Genomic DNA, 20,390 nt, shown 5'->3' on the forward strand with positions numbered 1-20,390 from the left:
TTCCATTATTCTATAGAATTGAGAAAAATAAAAAGACAAGAATAAATAGCAGAGAAAACTTATTTAAAACAAAGAAGGTGACTACTGCAAAGTATTATGAGCACTTAACATGTCTATTTAAAGAAACCTAATTTTAAAAATCCACAAAAATACCTTAGGAGAAAAAAGTTTTCTATCTCCATTATACTGATTTACCTAGATCAAAAGCACCTGTCTCTGCATGGCTGGGCATGGCTGTAGCCCCATGGGCCCTTTCTCTTTAGGAAAAGAATGGGCTGCGAGATGAAGTGCACTTCCCTTAACCAGTTTTCACCCTGCTGAGTGTAATTCAAATAACCTTTGGCGGATTGCTCTGCTTTCAACAGCTCTCACTAAAGGGAAATGAACCATGAAACAGAAATGAATAATTGATTGGAAAAGGATGGGATTGTTTTAAATCCAAATGGTTTTTCTGTTAGTAAGATTCTGGGTTAACTTTTGAACACTTGCTATTTATTTGTGGGTTTGAAAGTATTGCAATTTAATATTGGAATTACAAAATAGGAGGAAGGACATAGTGTATTTGGTGTCGATTTAGAGATTGATTCTAATGGAAAGTTTTATAATAAAAAAACAAATCGGTTCATTGGATTTCAATTTACAAGAATTTAGAGCAATCAAGATGGTGCTTTAATTAACCTCTCTTTTTCTCTCTCTCTCTTTGATTTATCTAGCTTCCTGCCAATCTTCATTCAAAAGTCAATAAGCCAAATATATATCATGAAACAAAACAGGTAGCTGTGGAATATCAAACTGCCAAAGAGTGCTTGTTTAAAGCATTTCTGAAGGCTGGCCTTGGGGCCTGGGTGGAGAAGCCTATAGAGCAAGATCAGTTTTCCCTGGTTGTCTGAATTATGGTTTGCACTTCATGGGACTCTGATGAAAGGTCCAGTTTCTGTATCAACATTTCATCTGTTCATCTATAACAGCAGCTTTTTAACTTTTGTGATTTGGGGAACTAACTTGTGATTAATTAGTTTTGGTTTTGTTGAGTTAATTCAAACTAAAGAAAAACTGATGATATAGTAACTAGTTAGAATCAAAACAAAATTATTTGATTACTATCTCAAGACTATCTTTGCAGGGAAAAAATCTTGGTGCAATTTTTTCAATAATTCATCCACACTTTTTAACAATTATTTTAATGAATTGCTGTCAGATGCATATATAATGCACATGGGATAGGATTTTTACATGCCACTCAAGTATGTACTTTAACTTTGTGTTCTATTTTCAGAGCCTTAGAAAAAAGAAAAATTATGCACTTTTAGAGTTTTATTTTTAAATTGATTAATATCATACCAATGATAGAAATTACAAAACTGGACTGGTGTTTAGACAGTTTTTCCTGCTTCTGTCCCCACCCTTAAAACACAGCTGCTGAAAATCTTTGTCTTTGCTGTGTGTATGTAGTTTTTAACATGCTACTTTCTATTCCATTTTAAAATACTTGTCTTCAATTAGCATTTATATGCATTGTGACATTATTGGTTTTTACCATTGTAAACTGGAAACTGGAAACTAATAGAGTATAGTCTTCAGCTTAGATGTAGGTGGTTCTTTGCTTCACAGGAACCTTCTAAATTACCACAGTAACATTATCAATGTGGTGGCCATTTCAGAACACTCTTTCCTTTGTGAGAAACTTGCTGATTTGCCAAAAACCTGCTGCACATGTGCATCACAACAGTTAAATGAGTGAAAGGTTATTCTAAGTTAAATTATATGCTCTTTAAAGATTTAACTTATTTTCAGCCAAACTGTATATAATTATGAGGTTATGCTGCCTGTGACTGTAAACATGTGGATATAAAACTACCTATCCAGATTATTCTGCAATGTAGTTTTGTTTGATCTAGTATAATAGGAATAAATGTTGAGCACCTATTTATTTATGAAGTACCCAATCCATAAGCATGTTTGTATGTGTCTGGATCTCTGAAAGACAGCAATATTTGCAGTGGGAACTAGTACTTGTGCTGAACATAGGTCTTCAGACTCCCAAGAGCAGGGGTGTCAAACTCACATTGTCACGGCGTCATCGTGTGACGTTTCGAAACTTTTTTCCTCTTTGCTGAACTGGGTGTGGGCACAGCCAGCGCATGAGGCATCGGCCTGCGGGCTGGGAGTTTGACAGTCCTATCCTAGAGGATCCTCTGCTTAATAATCATGGTGAGTGTGCTCCACCAACTATTAGCTGCAAAGACTTATCCTGAAATGCAGTGTGTATATGTCCTCGTGTTGAGCTAACTAATCCATCAAGCCATCTCTTCTACCCAGTTTCAGTGTTTCACAAAACATTTACTCTGTTTATTGATTGATACCTCACCTCTAGCTTTATCTCAATTAGAGAAAGTAGTTATAAACATGAAATTGTGCTAGGATTTTATTTCAGTAATAAAAAAATTAACTGTAGAGCTAAAACAAAATTAATAACAACGAAATAAAAATTAGAGTTTGGTCTTTTCAATTCACATTCTGGCAAAGTATGCCTTGTAGGTTTAACACTGTTAATTTTGACTGTTCTTCAGTTTGAAAATAAATAATGGTAACATGTTTTGCTAAATAAATGCTAGGAATTTCAGGTGATATTCATATTGAAGATTTCAGGTCAGCTATAGGTATTTTTCAATGTCCGTGTAAAGAGATGTAGTAGATAGAAATAATAGCTAGTATCTCATTTCTATATGGAATCCGGATAGAACTATCTACAATATATTGTATTGTGTTGATAGATACAAACACCCATGGAAGGATATATGCATGAAAGTCCGTGAAAGCCTTCTTCAGTATTTAATAGATACGCCCCTTGTCTTTCTCAAGACAAAGGCCATCTCTATTCTGGTATAGAACTGTGGACAAGGAAATCACAGAATGAGATCTGAACTCTGTGGGAATTTGAGCAGGCATGGGAAAGGATTCTAGACTATGGTCATCTCTTCCTCTCATGAATATATCCACTTTTCCTCCTCTAACAGTCATTTATGTAACATATCTGTATGTGCTCCTTTGGTCTTTGGTCAGTCCTTACAAATTTCACTGGGTCCACCCAGTCATGAGCTCCTCATCCAGGCTCCTGTGTCTTCCTCAAGCAAACTAATAGCAAATGAAGTGTTGGTGGGCAGCACAAGCAATTAATGATGCAATTTATAGATGTTGCATGAAGTCTGCAGACAACACTGATCTCTGGTGAAACAACAGAGAGGCCTCTCCATTGATACTGTAAAAGCATCATGCAGAGTGGAGAACCATGTGGCATCTCCATCAGCAGCCAAGTGAATTGCTCCAGAAGCCATTTGCTGCAGAGAACCACATGAAGCTTCATGGCTGAAATGATCTGTCAAAATCCATCATGTCTTATCAAGGAGAAAAAACAAATGCAGGTATTTTGCACAGATGACCTAACTCTAACCTTAAGAAAACATACTTTATGCAAGTGCAAAGTCCACCTCTCGTTTAAGTGTATGCATAAAGTAACCAGACATGGCAAAAAATAAATATGCAAAAACTTTCTGCAATTATTAAAATCTGATCTCTAATTATTAGTTGCAGATATTGAAAAACTGCAGGTAACAAGAACCGCCTTTTTTAAAAGGAAAAATTGTTCACTTAAAAAAACCAATAGTAATAAATATCTGTGTTGATAGGGCCCTACAAAATGTAGTCCGCAAGAGAAAATTATGTAGCACATTTAAATGGCAATGACAGAATTGTAACTTGAATTAAATAGGCAATAGCTACATTTACCTACTGAAAAGTTCATCACATAAATATTCACACTACAATATACATTATTGATGATCAAAGCCAAATTATGAACAATTGGAAAGTAAACTAGAATACTAGATGATAGATAGGATTGCCAACTTTGTCAACATAACACATTTTGCTATCTGAGCCAGATCTGAAAACATGCCTAAGGCTTTCTGCTTATGGTTGGTGCCCAGAGGGTCTGGCTGATGTCAGAGATTTGATCAACCTGCATTTTGAGACCAACCGAGCATAGCACCAGTTGTGTTACTTTAATCTAATAAGGAAAAGGTTTTCTTTTGACAACTGACTAAACAGCACAATAAAGCAAGGCTAAATAAATTTCACAGGATTACAGGTAGTCTTCGACTTACAACCACAATTGAGCCCAAAATTTGTGTTGCTAAGTGAGAAATGTATTAAGTGACTTTTGCTCCATTTAAGACATGTTGTTAAGGGAATAGGTTAACAGTTGATAAATTAGTAATCTGGTTGTTAAGTGAATCTGGCTTTCTGGACCTTCTGATTTTGCTTGTCAGAAGATCGCGACATGAGCCCGGGACATTACAGCTGTCATAAATATAAGTCAATTGCCAAGCATCTGAATTTTGATCACATGATTATGAGGATGCTGCAAAGGTTGTAACTCTGAAAAATGGTCATAAATCATTTTTCAGTGCTGTTGTAAATTTGAATAGTCACTAAATGAATGGTTTTAAGTCAAAGACTACCTATACTGACTTGTTCTCCATAATTGATTGGCAACCCTGATTGTGAATCACCCTGATATTCCCAATAATGCCTTTTGTGTACAAGAGTACTTAAAGTATGCTATAAATTCTCAGCGATTTCTGTCTTGAAACAGACTGGTTTAAGTTTTAGAGTGGTGCAATTTGGACAAAAAACTCGGAACATTGTTTATTGCAGTAGGAGTGAGCAGAAATAAGTGTGGAACCAGCATTCCTTTATCTTCTACAAACCTGTAGCTGGGTTAAAAGAAGATGCTTCTGATTTCTTTGTCAGGATTTATTGATATGTCTAAATGGAGAGGGTGGGAGGGAAAGCCCCGTTAAAGTCTGACTGTGATATAAAAAGACTCATTTAAACTGACCAGAGTTTCCCCTATTTGAATTTCTCAGCTAATTCTCATTTGCTTTTGGTTTATTTCAAATTAAATAAAGGCTCTTCAGAGGAGAAGGAAAAGTCAGTCCATGCAGGGATACTTCCAGTTAATTTTCTTAAGCACTGAATTTCTCCAAGATGAGTATTTTTGCATTGTTTTCTCTTCCCCATCCCATTTCTCTGTCTCAGAGAACTGCACTGTTATTAGCAATAAATTTTTAAAGGAGGAAGGTTGTTGTTGTGTAATTTCTGTGACTGATTTTATAACCCCTGTAGCAAGTAACCTTCTTGGGTAGATCCAAATAAGATTACAGGATAGAAATCTGTCCAAAATAGCACAAACATCCTTAATATTATTATTACTGTATTACATAACATTTACTAAGCATGCTGATATAGTTGTTTTGCTGTTCTCATTTTATTTCGAGGGAACTCATCTTTGCCAAAATATTTGTCATTTCTATTAGGATAACCTGTGTGTGTGAATTCTATTATGGTATAATTTTTATTAAACCAATTGTTCATTTTGAATTAGCAAAAGTGTTATTAATATGATATGATTCCTTATTACAATGGGATTACAAAAAGCGTACACATGCTGTAAACAATGAACTCCATTGGTTGCTGATGTGAACATTCCACCACATAAACTCCAATATGAATGGTCCACTTTTGTATTAACATTTCTCTGTGATTAACAGGATAACAACCCTGTTCCAGCTGTAGCACAAAAATGTTTTCATGATAGGCAAGAGAGGGATTAATTTCCTTTCCTTTTATGCTCCAATTAGCTGTTTTCCTTGTAAAATTAGAAATGCCTATTTTGATTTAATTGCAATGGAGGTTTATTTTTGCTTTGTTAAATATGAGAAAATTTTTCCAGACTATAGATACTTTTTCAGATGCGAGAGAGATATGTGATTTAAATTCAAAGAGTTAAATGAGTTAAATGAAGTGAGTTCACAAATGAAATGAACAAAGCTGTTCTTTGAAAATGTGTGTTGTACTTTAAATACAAATATTGATTTGCAAAGTATGCAGGAAAATGCAATGCAATGCTAATGATTAAAGAAAATAAAAGCTCCTTCAATGCAAAAGTTGTTAATGGATTGCTGGCCCAGTATGGGTTGTATCTCACAAGGATTGGCAAATACATTTGGCCAAAATGTACTAAACTGAATCCTGTAGAGGCTGGAAATTAAATGGCCTGTAAGCCAGCAAGACAAAGGAGTGGAAATCAGAATGATATTCTGAATGCTGATCTGTGGCAATCACTTAATCTTAAAACGGTTAGAGTAAATACTCAGCCTCAGTTACATAGTACTGAGTTAATTAAGGCAGTGTCTTTGCAAAACACAACTCTTATATTTGAATGGAATTGCCTGGGATAAACTTTCAGATATCCCTCCCCTCCCGCTGCAATTTCCATATTGGAATGTATTAAACCTCTCAGTGAACATTCAGGGGAAAAACAATTGTTTGAATTGTCAACATACAACTGTTCAGAATATGAAAAACAATAGAATGACCTTGTACAGAAAACTGGACTTAATAGATTTAACAGAGGTTTATTGGGTGAATTCCTATGACTAGAATACAGCAATTCAAGCTTATAATTTGCTTAAAAAGAAAAAAAATAATGAAAATATTTTGCTCTGTATGATAAAATTATTCACAACTGACCTTGACAATATTGTAGACAGCTTCTTAGTTAATAAAAATAATTCTTGTTTTGGTTTCTATAAGTTTCTATTTTTTTTCTATGACCATTCAACCAACCAAGAATAGCAAATTGGAAAACTCAGCCTTGACAGCCTTTTTAATAATAGAGGCTTTGGTTCAACCTGCTTAATAGCTGCAGAAACATGGCAGCATTATTTCCAGTGTATCTTTACAATTAAATAATTAGATAATCCAATTGCGACTTACTAAAATGCTCTTTCTAACTGGACATCTGCATTTACAGATGAGGTTAATGAGATTATTTCAGTTAAGACTTGGAAAAGTCCCAGAGTTACTGAGGAGAACAAAGATTGGCAATCGTTTTATTTACATACATTAAGAGTTCAGCATGTTTTCTGCTGGAACTGGAATCATGCCACTGTTATCCCTTTCTAGTATAAAGAAAAAAAATTGATCCCACCAACGATAGATTCATCAGCCTGCTTAATACAAGTTATACACCAAATATCTCCAGCCAAAAGTAAAATACAGGGTTGAAAGTGTGAATGTTCTAGTTAAGGAATAAACTGACCTTAGTAGGGCCCACTTAGCATTAGACTGCTGTCTGATCCTTCATCATTTAGCTGAAAAATTCTCTTACTATCTGAGAGATTGCCTCTTCACATCCTTCATTGATTTCAAATTAGCTTTTGATTTGAACCTACGGGAAAAACTAATAGGTTTCCCAGCAAAGACTGTTCAGTCTCTCTAATAACTGTTAGATGCTATCCTTGTGAATGTCTTTCTAGACCTACTTCCACACAGAGACAGTTGAAGCAGGGTACATCTTAATCTCCTCGGTTTTCAATTTGTATATTAAATCAATAATCCAGGGCCTCTCAGTTCCTAACCATTACCTTGTTAATGTGCCCTTTGGATTAGTACAGAGTGTTACCAGCTGTTTTGTATGCACATGATGTTGTAATCATATTTGTTTCCCAATGTGGAATGAGATGGGCACTAAACTTTTTGGTCTCTTTGTGCCTTAAAGAAAAATGTGTTATAAACCATCAGAAAAATGAAGATTTAGTTTTTGCACAAAATAATTACAAAATTCATAAGTAGAAATTAAATGGGAACTGTCAAGCAGGTGCATATCAAAACTATTTAAGTGTGCTTCCAGGCTTCAGTAGCCTGAAGAAAACACTTTCCTTTTATAGATGGTATTGGTCAGCATAGAGTTCTTCAGCTCTCCTGAGATTTTGCCATTTGAAGGGATTTTCATTTCATCCCTACAGGTATTCTATCCTTTGAGGCCAATGTCATATCCCAGCTTCTCTAGGGCATACACATCTGCCTTTTGTTGTTTGTTTGTTTTACAAACCTTGATATCCCTAAATTAGTATAGTTTAAGCTTCTTAGAGCTAGTTTGGCTCCACTCCCTAGAACTCTTGTTGGAGAGTAATTAGGCTTTGAAATACAACTAAGCAGCAAATCTGGGATATTGATTTTCAGATCAATCTAACTTACAGTTTGTGAGGTCCCACCCCCCAAAATTGTTATGCACTAGTGACCTTGCTTCCAATATTGTTTTGTTTCAGCAAGCCAGGTTGGTTGTATTGTCTTTAGCTGTTTTGCTGGGACTTTACAAAACCTTATTTTCTGTCAGTGCATATGGTCTTGTGGGTGGGGGAGTGTCCCAGGAGAATCTTTCAGCTATATGCTTCTTTGCTGCTCCCTTTACAGAAAATCTTGAATCATTTTCATTCATGCCATCCTCATGAAATTTTCGGGTAGAGAGCATGATTTACATTGCTCTTTGTATCCAGCCAGGATTCAGATCTACCCACCAGGATTGCTGAATTTTGTTTGGGCTAGAAACTAGGAGATCACAAGTCCTGCCCTAAGGCATGAAAGCCAGTTGGGTGACCTTGGGCCAGACACTCTTTCTCAGTCCTAGAAAGGAGACAATAGCAAACCATTTCTGAATAACTTTGCCCAAAAAACTGTAGGATTTTGTCCAGGCAATCTCCGAGAATCAGACATAATCGAATGGGGTGGGAGGTGGGGACTTCTGATCTATGGCCATAATAAATATTTGGATTTGTCTTCTATATCCCATTTTCCCAACCTCACCCCAGTTCCTCTCTCCATTGATCTTCACCTTTGCAACCCATTTAGACACATTTCAATCAATACTTTATTTACAGTCACAGACCAAAACACGACCACTACAAAAGAGACACAGAAGCCAGTCACCAAAAGCCCAACTAAGGGAAGTTACAGCTCTCTCCTCTAATGATCACAGCTCTCAAGAAAAACCTGGAAACCTGAGAGGTGATGTACTCCCCAAGGCAATGCACAAACAAATCACAGCCATCAGGACCAGAAGGGACGATTTCAGGAAGAGACAGTAAACTAGATCTGTCCGCGCTATACATAGGGCAAAATAGAAGGACATGCTCCGCTGTCTCAACCTCGGCTCTGTCACAAGGGCACAGCCGCTTATTAATCGGGAGCCTCTTGAAATGACCATCCAGAAGTGCTGAGGGCAAGACATTGAAGCGAGCTAGGGAAAAAGCTCTTCTATACTTGGGAATGGTTAGGGTATAAAAATAGGAAGCCATCCTCAATCCATAGTTATTAACTTGGTTGAGAGTCAGGGGGGAGCAAGTTTTATTGGCTCTGGCTCGTAGATATTGTAAATCAATGTCCACAAGCCGTTGGACTATCCCAAATTGGGCATCCTTGAGGTCGTAGTTTCCCAAGGCATCCTCCGTGAAACCTAGCAGATGAAGTTTCTTCAGCAGCTCTTTCTCCCAGCGAGAAATATGGGAGTCCGTGAACACCAGGGAGAGGTAGCTGCCAGGAACTGCCAGAAAGAGCACCTGAAACCACCATTTAAAGGTGTTTATCCAGGCCATACATTCCACTGATCAAATGCCTAGTTCCAGGTATATCAGGGCAAAACCAACACAAGGGGGAAGACCCAGAAGTTTTCTAAGGAAAGCAGCCTGGGTTCTTTCAATGCAATCCTTGAAGCCCCGTATCCATATGGGAATGCCGTAAAGAGTTTGGGCCAGCGTTTTGGCTTTGTAAATACGTAGGGCAGAAGGAATGAACTGGCCACCCTGGGTGTAAAAGAATCTTAAAATCTGCTGGTGGCTACAGGAGGCTGAGTTCAGCACCTGGGTTCGATGTCTAGTCCAGGCACCAGTGTTCTGGAATTGAATACCTAGATACTTAAAATGGAAAACCTGCTTAACAGCATTGCCACTGATATCCCAGTTATACAATTTCCGGGCTCTAGTAAACACTAGTACTTTTGATTTATCATAGTTAATAGCCAAATGGTTTTCAGCACAGTAAGACCCAAATGCAGAGAGTAATCTTTTCAGTCCTGGCCTTGACAATGAAAGGAGAACCTCAGCGTAAAGAAGAAGCAGGATCTTTGTAGTTGTCAGCTTCGGGGCATGGGACTCAATATGTCAGATGTAACCAGCCAGGTCAGATAAAAATATATTAAACAGAAGAGGAGCCAGAACACATCCCTGCCTTACTCCATTCTTAATCGGGATAGGATTAGAAAGTTCTCCCTTCAGACCACACCTGACCTGGCTGGAGGTCTGATTGTACAAGGACCTAATTAAGAACAGCAAACATCTGTCAATAAAACTTTTAAGCAGTTTTGACCACAACAAACCCCTAGGGACTGAGTCAAATGCTGACTTTAGGTCGATGAAAGCAGTGAAGAGTTTGCCATCTGGTATAGTAGTATATTTGTTGACCAGGTGCGCTAGGGCAAAGCAGTGATCTAGTGTGGCACAGCCCGCTTTAAACCCAATTTGTTCAGCACCAATGATATTGGATTCCTCAACCCAAGTGAGGAGTCTGCGATGGAGGTATTTGGCATACAATTTCCCAATAATGGAGAGCAGGCTTATGGGGCGATAGTCAGCTGGGTTGTTTCTATTTCCTCGTTTAAAAACTGGCACAATAATTGCTAAGCTCCAGGAGGAAGGTACTCTGCCGGAGGAATTAATATATGTAAAGAGTCGTGCCAAAAGAGAAATCCACCATTCAGGGTTGGATTTTAGCAGATCAGGGGGAATAGCATCAGGGTCAGGAGCTTTGCCTGACTTAAGTTCGGAGATAAACTCGGTGATCTCAGCATGGGTCACAGGTTGTCAGTCAGGGGCTACAGGAGACAGCTGTGGGTCAGGCACGGTTGAACTTGATGACGCCTGGTAAATTGCCAAGAAATGGTTTTCCCAGTCTCTGTTAGAGATGCAGCATAGAAGGAGTTCCCGATGGCCCGGCAAAGAGCTGGCAGCAATTTGCCAAAATAACCGGGTGTCCTTCTGCTGGATAGAGAGGAGAAGTAAATCCCACTTCTCTCTCTCTTTAGCTTTCTTTTTCTTAGCAATTAATCCTTTGTACTCCCGCTTCAGGTGGTAGTAGTCCTCTGGTAGGCGTTGGTCCCCTCGGTTGCGGTAGAGCAGGTAAACCCGTTTAATCTGGTTCCTAAGCATCAAGCAATCTTTGTCAAACCAAGTATTACTTCATGATTGATATAGACCACTCGGCCCACAGACAGCTCCAAGCTCCCTTTAATTAGTGATTCAAAGGCCAAGACTATCTCCGAGCCACTGCTTGCTAGTACCTGATTATACAAGTTGAGACACTCCGGAGATGATAAAAAGGAGTGAAACTTTTTTGAATATTGGGAGACCATTTGATCCTCCTTGTGTACGAGGCCACATAGGGATCTAATATCTGAGGGCCCCTAGGGAGATGTATATTTGAAAAAAGCTCAATGATTGTAACCAGGGGGTAATGGTCGCTCTGCGTAAGGCAATCCACATAAAAAGCATGGACTGCCTCTCTTAAGGGTCGAGATACCAGTACAAAATCAATAACACTACTCCCACGTAAGGAACTAAAAGTAAATTCGCCAGCCAGATCACTTAGGGTACTCCCATTAAGAATTATCTTGTTGTGTTGGGCTGCTAGAAGGGCTAACTGAATGCCAGCAAAATTTGTTAATTCGTCCTTAGAATGTCTGGCTGAAGTCAGATGACCTATGGCCTGGAGGGTTTCTTGGGGGTAGAGTGCCTCTATCGCTGGAGGGACTTGAGCTCCCAGACGGGCGTTAAAGTCACCCCCTATTAGGATGTCATTGCTGGGAATTTAGTTTCCATACAGGTAATATAGTTCTCCAGTGTGCCCCATTGAGCCTTGATATCGGCTTGCTTCCTCGCCGGGGGAAGATAAACATTAAACACTAACAGTTTACTACGTCCTTTCTTAATTAAAAGCTCCATAGCTAAAGAGCCACAGGAGGGTAGTTCCACTGTCTCCACTTTCAAAGAAGTAGAGACCAAACAAGCTAGACCACCTTTAGGCCTCCCTGCCATAGATTGTCTAATAGCGGCCAATGAGATGGCCGTAAACCCTGAAAAGGATATCTTATCACAAGCCCAGGTCTCCTGAAGCAGGATCACATCGAATGAGTGGATATAGTTAGCAAATTCTGCAGTGCCACATCTTCGCCCCCAGCCTGCAATGTTCCACGAAAGGCACTTGAGTGTGCAGGGCGGGGGGGGGGGGGTAACCAGGTTTACTAGTAATTCTGTGTTAATTTTTTCCAGAGCACCCTTCGGATCCAAAAAAATACATCCATTATTAGATGGCAAGGTCATCCTCTTGGGAGGCAAAAGCAGGGGAAAAGAGAGGGGAGGTGAGCCTTGCTCATGGGGCTGTAAGACTCTAAGCGCACTCCAGTTCGTACTTGTGGCATTGACTGGTTGCTTAGTTGGAAGATATTCGGCAGTGTCATCAAGCAGGGTTTGAGTTAGCCCTGCGTCTCCAGGTTTATGAATTAAACTTTTTGGAGAAAATGCCAATGGAGTGTCTGCTGGTAAATCAGTATAAAATCCCTGAGGTCCAAAGGAATCCTTGTCAGAGATTGATAGACTCCGAAGCTTGGACTTAACTGCATCCAGACGCTTTATGCTTTGGGCTCTTTCCGATTGAGGAAGCGCTCTAAAGGAGCCAAAGAGCTGCGTCTCCTCCTGGTTCCAAAAGCCGTCTTGACACAGATCAGTCCCATAGATAGGTGGAATCCCAGAGACATTGACCTGGGACCCATCAACCAAGAGACCTTGGGTGCCCTGAGATGATGTCGCTTCTTTTGGGGCCACCTCTTCCCAGCTGATCAAATAGAGGGAAGCTTCCTGGTAAGATGATTCATGCTGCGGGGGGCTGATTTGGCCAGTTGTAGGAGGAGCAGTTAGCCTACCGTCTGAGAGAATGCCAGTTGAGGGTTGTGCAGAAGTAGGTATATAGCTAATATATGGTGCATTGTCTGGGATAGCATTCGAAGTTGGCTCATTAATATATGCCACTGAGGATCTTTTGGGGGCAATACATCTCCTGCCACTCACAAGTTGTTGGTTACTCAAAAGTGGCTTAGTCGATATGTCTTTGAAGACTCTTCTTGGCAGGATGCCAAAGGATCTTAACCAGGATCCTCTTCTGAACAGTAGTTTTGGAATGTTGGGATTGTCGAAACTAAGTAGCACTCTGGAGCAGTATTCAGGGGAGGGTAAGGGTTCAACCTTCTTCAGATCATCAGCTATAACTTAACTTAAATAGTAACTTAAATAGGTGACCCCTCGCCAGCTGTATTGAACTCCAGTAAGGTAATTTGCCATTAATGGGGTTAATGATGAGGGCCACCTGTTTTGGCTGTAAGACCAGGCGGCTAATCGCATCATAGGATGCGGAATTCAGACTGTTAATAGAATTTTGTTGACCAAGATTTTGTTGGCCAGTGCTTTTTTTGAAGCTTTCCCTGGGATTTGGTAGAGAACACCTTGTTGCCACCACCGACTGCCGAGCGATCCTCCCAGAACACCCACTAGTAATCCAGGAGACTAAGTAGTCTAAAGTACTTACTATTCTATCAAGCTGGAGCTGAATGCTCGCTGTAGTTTCTGCAACCAGAAAACATTGCTGAGCCAGAAGCTCTACAAGCGTAGGCTCATGCAAGGGGTGGTTAGGGGCCGCAGTTTCAGGTAAGTCTTCATTCTCAGCTCGGGGGGTGGCACCTTCAGAAGCTCCCCAACCAGAAGGCTGAGTCAAAACAAAGTCCTCAATCTTAGATTGCTTCAAGAGAGGTTGAAAAGCCAAGTCAACAGGAGATCTGCTCCTTTTCCTTGTCTGCTGCCCAGTTCCTTCTCCAATCATTTTCAGGGCCTCCATTGGGGCAGGGCCACCAGAAAGCGGTGGAATTAAAGTTGGGATTTCTAATCCCTTATCCCGGCATGGAGCTGGCTCACTTAGAGTTGCTGAGTCATTTGTCTTCCGAGTATGCAGAGGGATCTGTGAGCCTCCCAACAGACCTCCCAAATGACTCCCCTCAGGCTGTGCTTTACCAAACAGTGCCGAAGCCCCGCAGCTGTCCGGCTGGGGAAGGGGGGAGGATGCACAACCCACAGTTGGAGAAACAAGCCGACAGTATCCATCAATTCTCTGCTGCCTCTGCAATCCAGCTCCACCTTCCTTACTGCTTGGTGAGCGCTGTGCCGTCTTTGTTTTCTTTCCCCTGGGAGAGGCCATCCCGTGGTTCCAAGTAGGAGACCTGTCTTGGTCTGTTTTATCACTTTGCAGTAGAGAGTTTGCAGTGTCCATTATCTGAAAAAAGTCTTTTATCTTGGGTTGTCTGGTGTTGTCGCAGCCATGGATAGCAAGTTTGTTGCTTAGTAGAGAAAACTTTCCTCTCATTCACTAAGGGCTTTACTACCTGGAGTAAAAACTGGAGTAAAAGCTGGAGTAAAAGATGAGCCTCTCAGGTAGTAAACTTAAAAAATTTTAAATTTAAAAGTTGAAAGTTAAAAATTGATTAAAATAGAAGAATATTTTTTAAAAGGAATCAAAATAGAGAGTAACAGGAGAACAAATTTAAAAGTTAAAGTTAGAAATTGATTAAAAATAGAAGAGTGTTTTTTTAAAAAGAATAAAAATAGAGAGTAAAAAGAAGAGCAAAGTTAAAAGTTAAAAAAGTTGATAAAAATGATTAAAAAGTAGAAGGTATTAAGAAAGGAGAAGAAGAGAGTAAAAAGGAGAGCAAAGCTCAGAGCTGCTGCTCCCCTCCCTCCACTCCCAGCCACCATTTTAGACACATTTAGACATAACATTAAACTATCTGAATCTTCTAGTTTAGAGGAATCTATGTTCAGCTCTAGTTCTTCTCTTTCAGAGCCCTCGACATTCTATTAAAGTCCGTATAACATCTTATATGCAGTGACGTGCAGTCAGGTGAGGCAAGTGAGGCACAGCCTCACCGCTCTCATCATGAAAAAAAATGTAAAAGGAAAAAGCTGAGCTAGTTGCTGCCTCACCGTGGATGACTCTGCTTAACTGTTTAAAAAAAGCCTCTAAAAAAGCGCCCTCTACTATGAGGCAGGAGAACTGCATGCCTCCTCTGGTCTGACTTTAGACGTTTTATGATCACTCGAGCAGAGTTAAGCAATGGTTCAAAGCCTAAAAATTCCTGATGTAGGTGAGGCACGCAGTTCTCCTGCCTCATAGTAGAGGGCGCTTTTTAGAGGCTTTTTTAAACAGTTAAGCAGAATCATCCACGGAAGCCAGGCAAAGAGCCATGCTGTAGCATACACACTTTCCCCCAGCCTCTTTCTTTTGGAAGGCTCGGATCGGCTCCCCTCCAACTTCTCTGCCTCTCCTCTCACCCCAGCCTGCCAGCAGGAGGTGTGTGGGTGGGCTTTATTGCATTCCAGGCATTTCTCACCTAGACAGCAGGCTGCATTTGCAATGGTGGAGGTGTTTGGGGAAGGCAGCAGGGGAATGGGGTGGTGGTGGCAGAGGAGCTGCTTTCAAGCCACTGGAAAAGGTATCCAATCCAACTTTTGTGTGTTTGGGTGTGTGTGTGTGTGTTTGTTTGAGAGTGAGTGAGAGAGGGAAGGGGGTAGGAAAGATAGTCCAATCCAACTTGTGTGTGTGTGTGTATGTTTGAGAGAGGGGGAGGAAGGAAGAGAGAGAGGAAGGAGGGGAAGGGAGAAGAAAATTAAAATGAAAAAAGGAAACTTATTTCACAAAGGAGAAAAACAAAAGCTCTGATTTAAATCGGAACTGAGCATGCCTGGCTGTGGAATTCTGGGAGTTGAAGTCCACAAGTCTAAAAATATTTGAAACCCACCACTGTGTCAGTGCCTCACCAGCCATAAACCTCACCGCACATCACTGCATATATGTCTATAGTCTGTGTGTGTGTGTGTGTGTGTGTGTGTGTGTGTGAATCCCAAATGCCAAAATATTCTTTTATTTATCCTTTTATATATCTATTTTATATATTATATATTGCTTTTCTGTTCTGTGTGTGTGTGTGTGTGTGTGTGTGTGTGTGTGTGTGTGTACAGAGTATATGTCATTTATCGTTTGAAGCATATAAACATCCTCTTTTCCTTGTAGTTCAAATAAAAGTAGCTTGATGGAAAACACCATTTATGTCATTTCTTCTGTCAAAGACTTAAAGGGTTTTTTTCTTTGTAAGAATGACTGAATTAATTATCTTGAAAAAATTACATTTTAATTTATCCTTCCAGTGCAAAAATGTTTCTGCAGAATTCTCCCTCTTATCCAAGCATTTACAAATGTAACTATTATATTCCTTAGTTCTTAATATCTGATTGAACCTAGGAGTAAAAGCACTGTACTGTCCATATTTATCTGAAACTTTAAATCTGATAGACTGTCATTAAGTACCACTAGTCTGGTCAACCTAAATTTAAAAAGACAATTCTTTAATTTATTTATTAATTTCTTCAAGCATACCTACCAAGTTCTATTGGATAGCGTTTGTTGACTTGTGCAATTCAATCTTTAATTCTTCTTTGAGCTGCTTAGATTTCCTATCAAACCAATTTCAAAGCTTCATCCTGAATGATGTTTCATTTTGCTCATCCACTGTGGTCTTGGTTCACAGTGACCAGCATAAATTTTATCTCAGCCCAAGGCTTTAAACATATCTAACCTGTTAGACATAATAAGATCAGCAGAAAAAGGAGAACGGATTGCCCTAATTCTCACTGATTGGACACTACAAAAGTCCATGGTGCATGACCATGGCATATCTGAAGGAGGCAATGCGACATAGAGTGGCAGGGAGAGTGTTGATCCATAGAGTGACCAAGGGTTGGACGGACACAACTGAATAGCTGACAACAACAACAACAACAACAACAACAACAACAACAACAACAACAACAACAGGCATAATTCCTTACTCCAGTTGTATCAGAGAAAGTATCATCAATGCTGATATTCTATGCATGTACCATATAGTTATGTATATACACTTTTAAACATTAGTGCCCTGGCTTATTAGTCATATGCATTTCCATTCAAATGCTTGCAAGATAATATTTGCTATATTTCCACTCTGCAATTCTGAATAGTTTAAAAGGATATGTTAAACTTTATCCACATGAATAATGTTTAGGATAAGAACAGGAACAATTGCAAATATCAATTCTAAGATAATGGCTGCACATTTGGAATCAAAGTAACAATCAATCCACACAACCAGCTTCTCAAAAATCAACAAAGTATTTCTGAAAACATTTTATACAAATTATTTTATTACAGATGTTTAATTTTTAAAGGTCCATTGTGTAAGATTTAGCAAGAGGGCCTGTATTTAAAAGTATTTTAATATAATTTTTATACAACCTGTTTTATGTATGATTTTTTTTAATTATCAGCATATTTTTATAGAAACCCAATATAAGCATGTGAGTTTATTAACTACAAGATTCACCAAGTCATAAGGCTGTATATATATTAAAATCAAGTCATTCAGTGTATTAGTGCTTTAAAACCCTGAAAATATTAAATCCATAAAGAAGCTGCTGAAGGCCTGAACATTATTGTAGTAATCACTTGGTGGTGGATTAGGGTTTTTTCCTATCCAATTTGATCACTATCTAGGAAAATTAATAACTTCTCATAGCTCCTCTGAGAGTGGATATTGAGAAAAAATACATTATAATTAAAGATCGTTCAATGCTTCATTTGCAGAATGGCTAATATATAAATATTCAACACCAGTGGGTTTGCGCACATTCTGGTCCATCCCTATGACTTCCCTAAGAAGGCATACTAGAAAGAGCCACGCAGTACCACAGAGCAGAAACTTTCCATCCCTCAGCCAGAACTCTGCTTTCTTTGATCCAGTCCTTTGAATGCAATGCAAGAGGAAACTGGCATGTTGCTGTGTCATATTGCTCTTCAACAATATTTTGGGTCCAGAAATCCTGGGTCTGTGGGGTAATTTGTCTAACAATTATCCTAACTATGATAGAGCCCCATATATATATATAAAGCATACATATGGAAACAAGGGACTTGTGGAGTTGTGGAACTCCTAGAACTGGATCCTTCCTCCCACTTGTGAATTTAGAGCCAGGTTTCAGTGCATCACATTGACATACAAAAATCAGGTTTCTTCAAGAGTGCCATTTGAAGCATTGTCTCCACTGTATCTTCATCCTCTTCAGCAAATAAAAGCCAAAAAAATAGAGAATTCAGTCAGGCAGATTCCTGTATGGCACTTAATGTCTTTATACCTGATAACAATGAGGTACATAGGAATATATGCCTAAGCTTCACTGCTGTTAACAAAATAGCACCATATTGTGAAATTAGGTACAATAGGGTAGTCATTATGTTCTTTTCATACAAACTTGGCAGCGGCTAATATTTGAGTGCAGTTCTCCGGCCTTCAATGTGGAAGATGTAGGTTTCCTGAAATTTGAAAACAAAAATCACTATCAGCAAGGAAAAGGCCAACGGCAAGGTGAGATTTGTTGTTCCAGCCCAGACTTATTCTATGATCATTTCTACACTCTCTTTCTGTGGGTTAGTTGTCTGGAGCTGAGAAGAATTGAAGTCAAAATCACTAGGAGAGTGTGTGATTGCTTACTTTTGCCCTTGAGTACATAATACTCTTAATTTCGGAGAATCTTTGGGCCATATTGAGTTTGGCAGACTTAGGCTACAGTCCTATATCCAGCTACCATTGAGTTTGGCATTTATGTACATGTAGTCCTTGGATTTATTGTCTCTTAAGCAATGTAGTCTTAAAGTGTGACATCACATGCCTGCATCATTTAGCAACAAAAATCCCAGTAGTGCCAGTTGTTTTCATAACCTCAAAACACAAAACACATGGATCAAGTGAGAAGCAGTGGGGATGCCATGGGGGAGAACTTGGGAGGGCCAGCCAAGTCACACGTGAGTTGAGGGAGGCCCGGGGAGGCCTGGTGCAAGCCACACATAAGCACAGGAAAGCCAGGGGTGAATGGCATGGCATGTGTGAGTACAGGAAGACTGAGGTGGATGGTAAGGCATGCACACAAGAAGGTCAGGATGTGGAGGACATGGTGTAAATTTAGGAAGGCCAGGTATGGATAAGAGACTGCAAATGCAGGAAGGCTGGTGTGTAAATGCCACAGTGTTGAGTGCCAGCAGTTGGACAATGAAGCGCAAGTGCAGGTATGCCAGACCAACCTGTGACATTTTCTGCTCACTTCCTGATTGAATTTACATGTGGGAAGCTGGCAGGGAAGGTCATATATGCTATTCATGTTACTGCAGGACGCTGCAACCATTTTAAATGCAAGCTGGTGCCAAGTATCCAAATCCGAATCACACGATCATAGGGATGCTGCAATGGCCAGAACTTTGAGAATTGGTCATAATTCAGCATTGTTACAACTTCAAATGGGCACTGAATGAATGGTTGGTAAGAGAGGACTACTTGTAATTAACTTGATTTATATGATTGTTCATATCACTAATGTGACTCTGGTTGATTTTCCAAGTTGATACAAAGAAGTTGGGAATTTCAGAACGGTCAAATCAAATGAGTTTTGTTCCTTAAGCCAGATGCAAAGCAAAATCCTAAGTTATAAGAACTGCTTACAAACATGGTGGTCTGATATTTTGCTGGTAGAAATTAGACTGTCAACTTGCTCAAATTAGCTCCTATGCTCTGTATATTCCTGGTAAGCAGGTGGAAACAGTAGCCAAATGAAGCCTGCAACAGATAATATGTCCCGAAATAAACAGCAGAAAAGATTGAGGAGACATTGTTTTACAGAGCAGATTTCCAATTCCCGGAACGTTGCCTACAGTGCTCAAAACCACTCAAAATTGGCCATTACTGCGACAGTTACAAACATAAGGAAACAAACAAACAATAGATAATATTTGCAAAGCAGCTTACTTTACCACATCCAGTCATAATTATGTTTACTATGGAACATAAGTAAAAACATACTTATCTTAGAGCAGCTAACAACAGAAGCTTCCAACTTACTTGAACATTTCATTCCTCTCAATTGTGGCAAGCCAGAAGCTGTAGGCATTGGCGTAATAATTGCAGGTGCCCTTTCCATGGCATTCAACAAAGGGTGCACTGCGGAACTCTTCAAGGCAGGAGCCCGGGGAGGCCAGTGCTTGGCCGGAGCCCTCTGCCCCTGCACTGGTGTGCTATCAAGAAATATGGAGTGCATTAAACTACACGACCAAATGCTCCTTTTACACATTATTTTACAGGAGCTCTGGTAAATATTTGTATGCTATAATTTTGTGGCTGTCAACAGAACCTGAAGTGCATTGATTTGTATCAATGTAAATTGAAATAGGTTGCATAATCAAAAATATTTAATATTTTAAAATTTATTTTAAATATTGAATACTGAAAAAAGTATCCTACTTTAAGCAATGATTTA

General features: G+C 39.5%; 2 protein-coding genes across 8 annotated transcripts in view; one reads left to right on the forward strand and one right to left on the reverse strand.

Moving 5' to 3' along the window:
• ADARB1 (adenosine deaminase RNA specific B1) overlaps positions 1–20,390 on the forward strand; it is a 117,546-nt gene that overhangs the window by 74,402 nt on the left and 22,754 nt on the right. For 6 of the 7 annotated variants that reach the window (XM_081944385.1, XM_081944382.1, XM_081944384.1 and 3 more), the window contains one exon: positions 714–7,693. The exons of the other annotated variant lie outside the window; for it this stretch is intronic. In XM_081944385.1, coding sequence (XP_081800511.1) covers positions 714–890 — 177 coding nt within the window. In that variant the 3' untranslated portion in view covers positions 891–7,693. Of the gene's footprint in view, positions 1–713; positions 7,694–20,390 lie in introns of those variants that run through there. 7 annotated transcript variants of the gene reach the window in all.
• LOC309387672 (uncharacterized protein) overlaps positions 17,203–20,390 on the reverse strand; it is a 166,465-nt gene continuing 163,277 nt past the window's right edge. Inside the window, exons 51-52 of the mRNA XM_081944381.1 lie at positions 19,976–20,148; positions 17,203–18,399 (exon numbers count right to left, since the gene is read on the reverse strand). Of these exons, the coding sequence (XP_081800507.1) occupies positions 18,318–18,399; positions 19,976–20,148 (255 nt within the window). The 3' untranslated portion in view covers positions 17,203–18,317. The remainder of the gene's footprint in view (positions 18,400–19,975; positions 20,149–20,390) is intronic.

The sequence above is a fragment of the Natrix helvetica genome (genome assembly GCF_964273705.1).
Source record: "Natrix helvetica genome assembly, chromosome: 2".
Lineage (NCBI taxonomy): Eukaryota > Metazoa > Chordata > Lepidosauria > Squamata > Natricidae > Natrix > Natrix helvetica.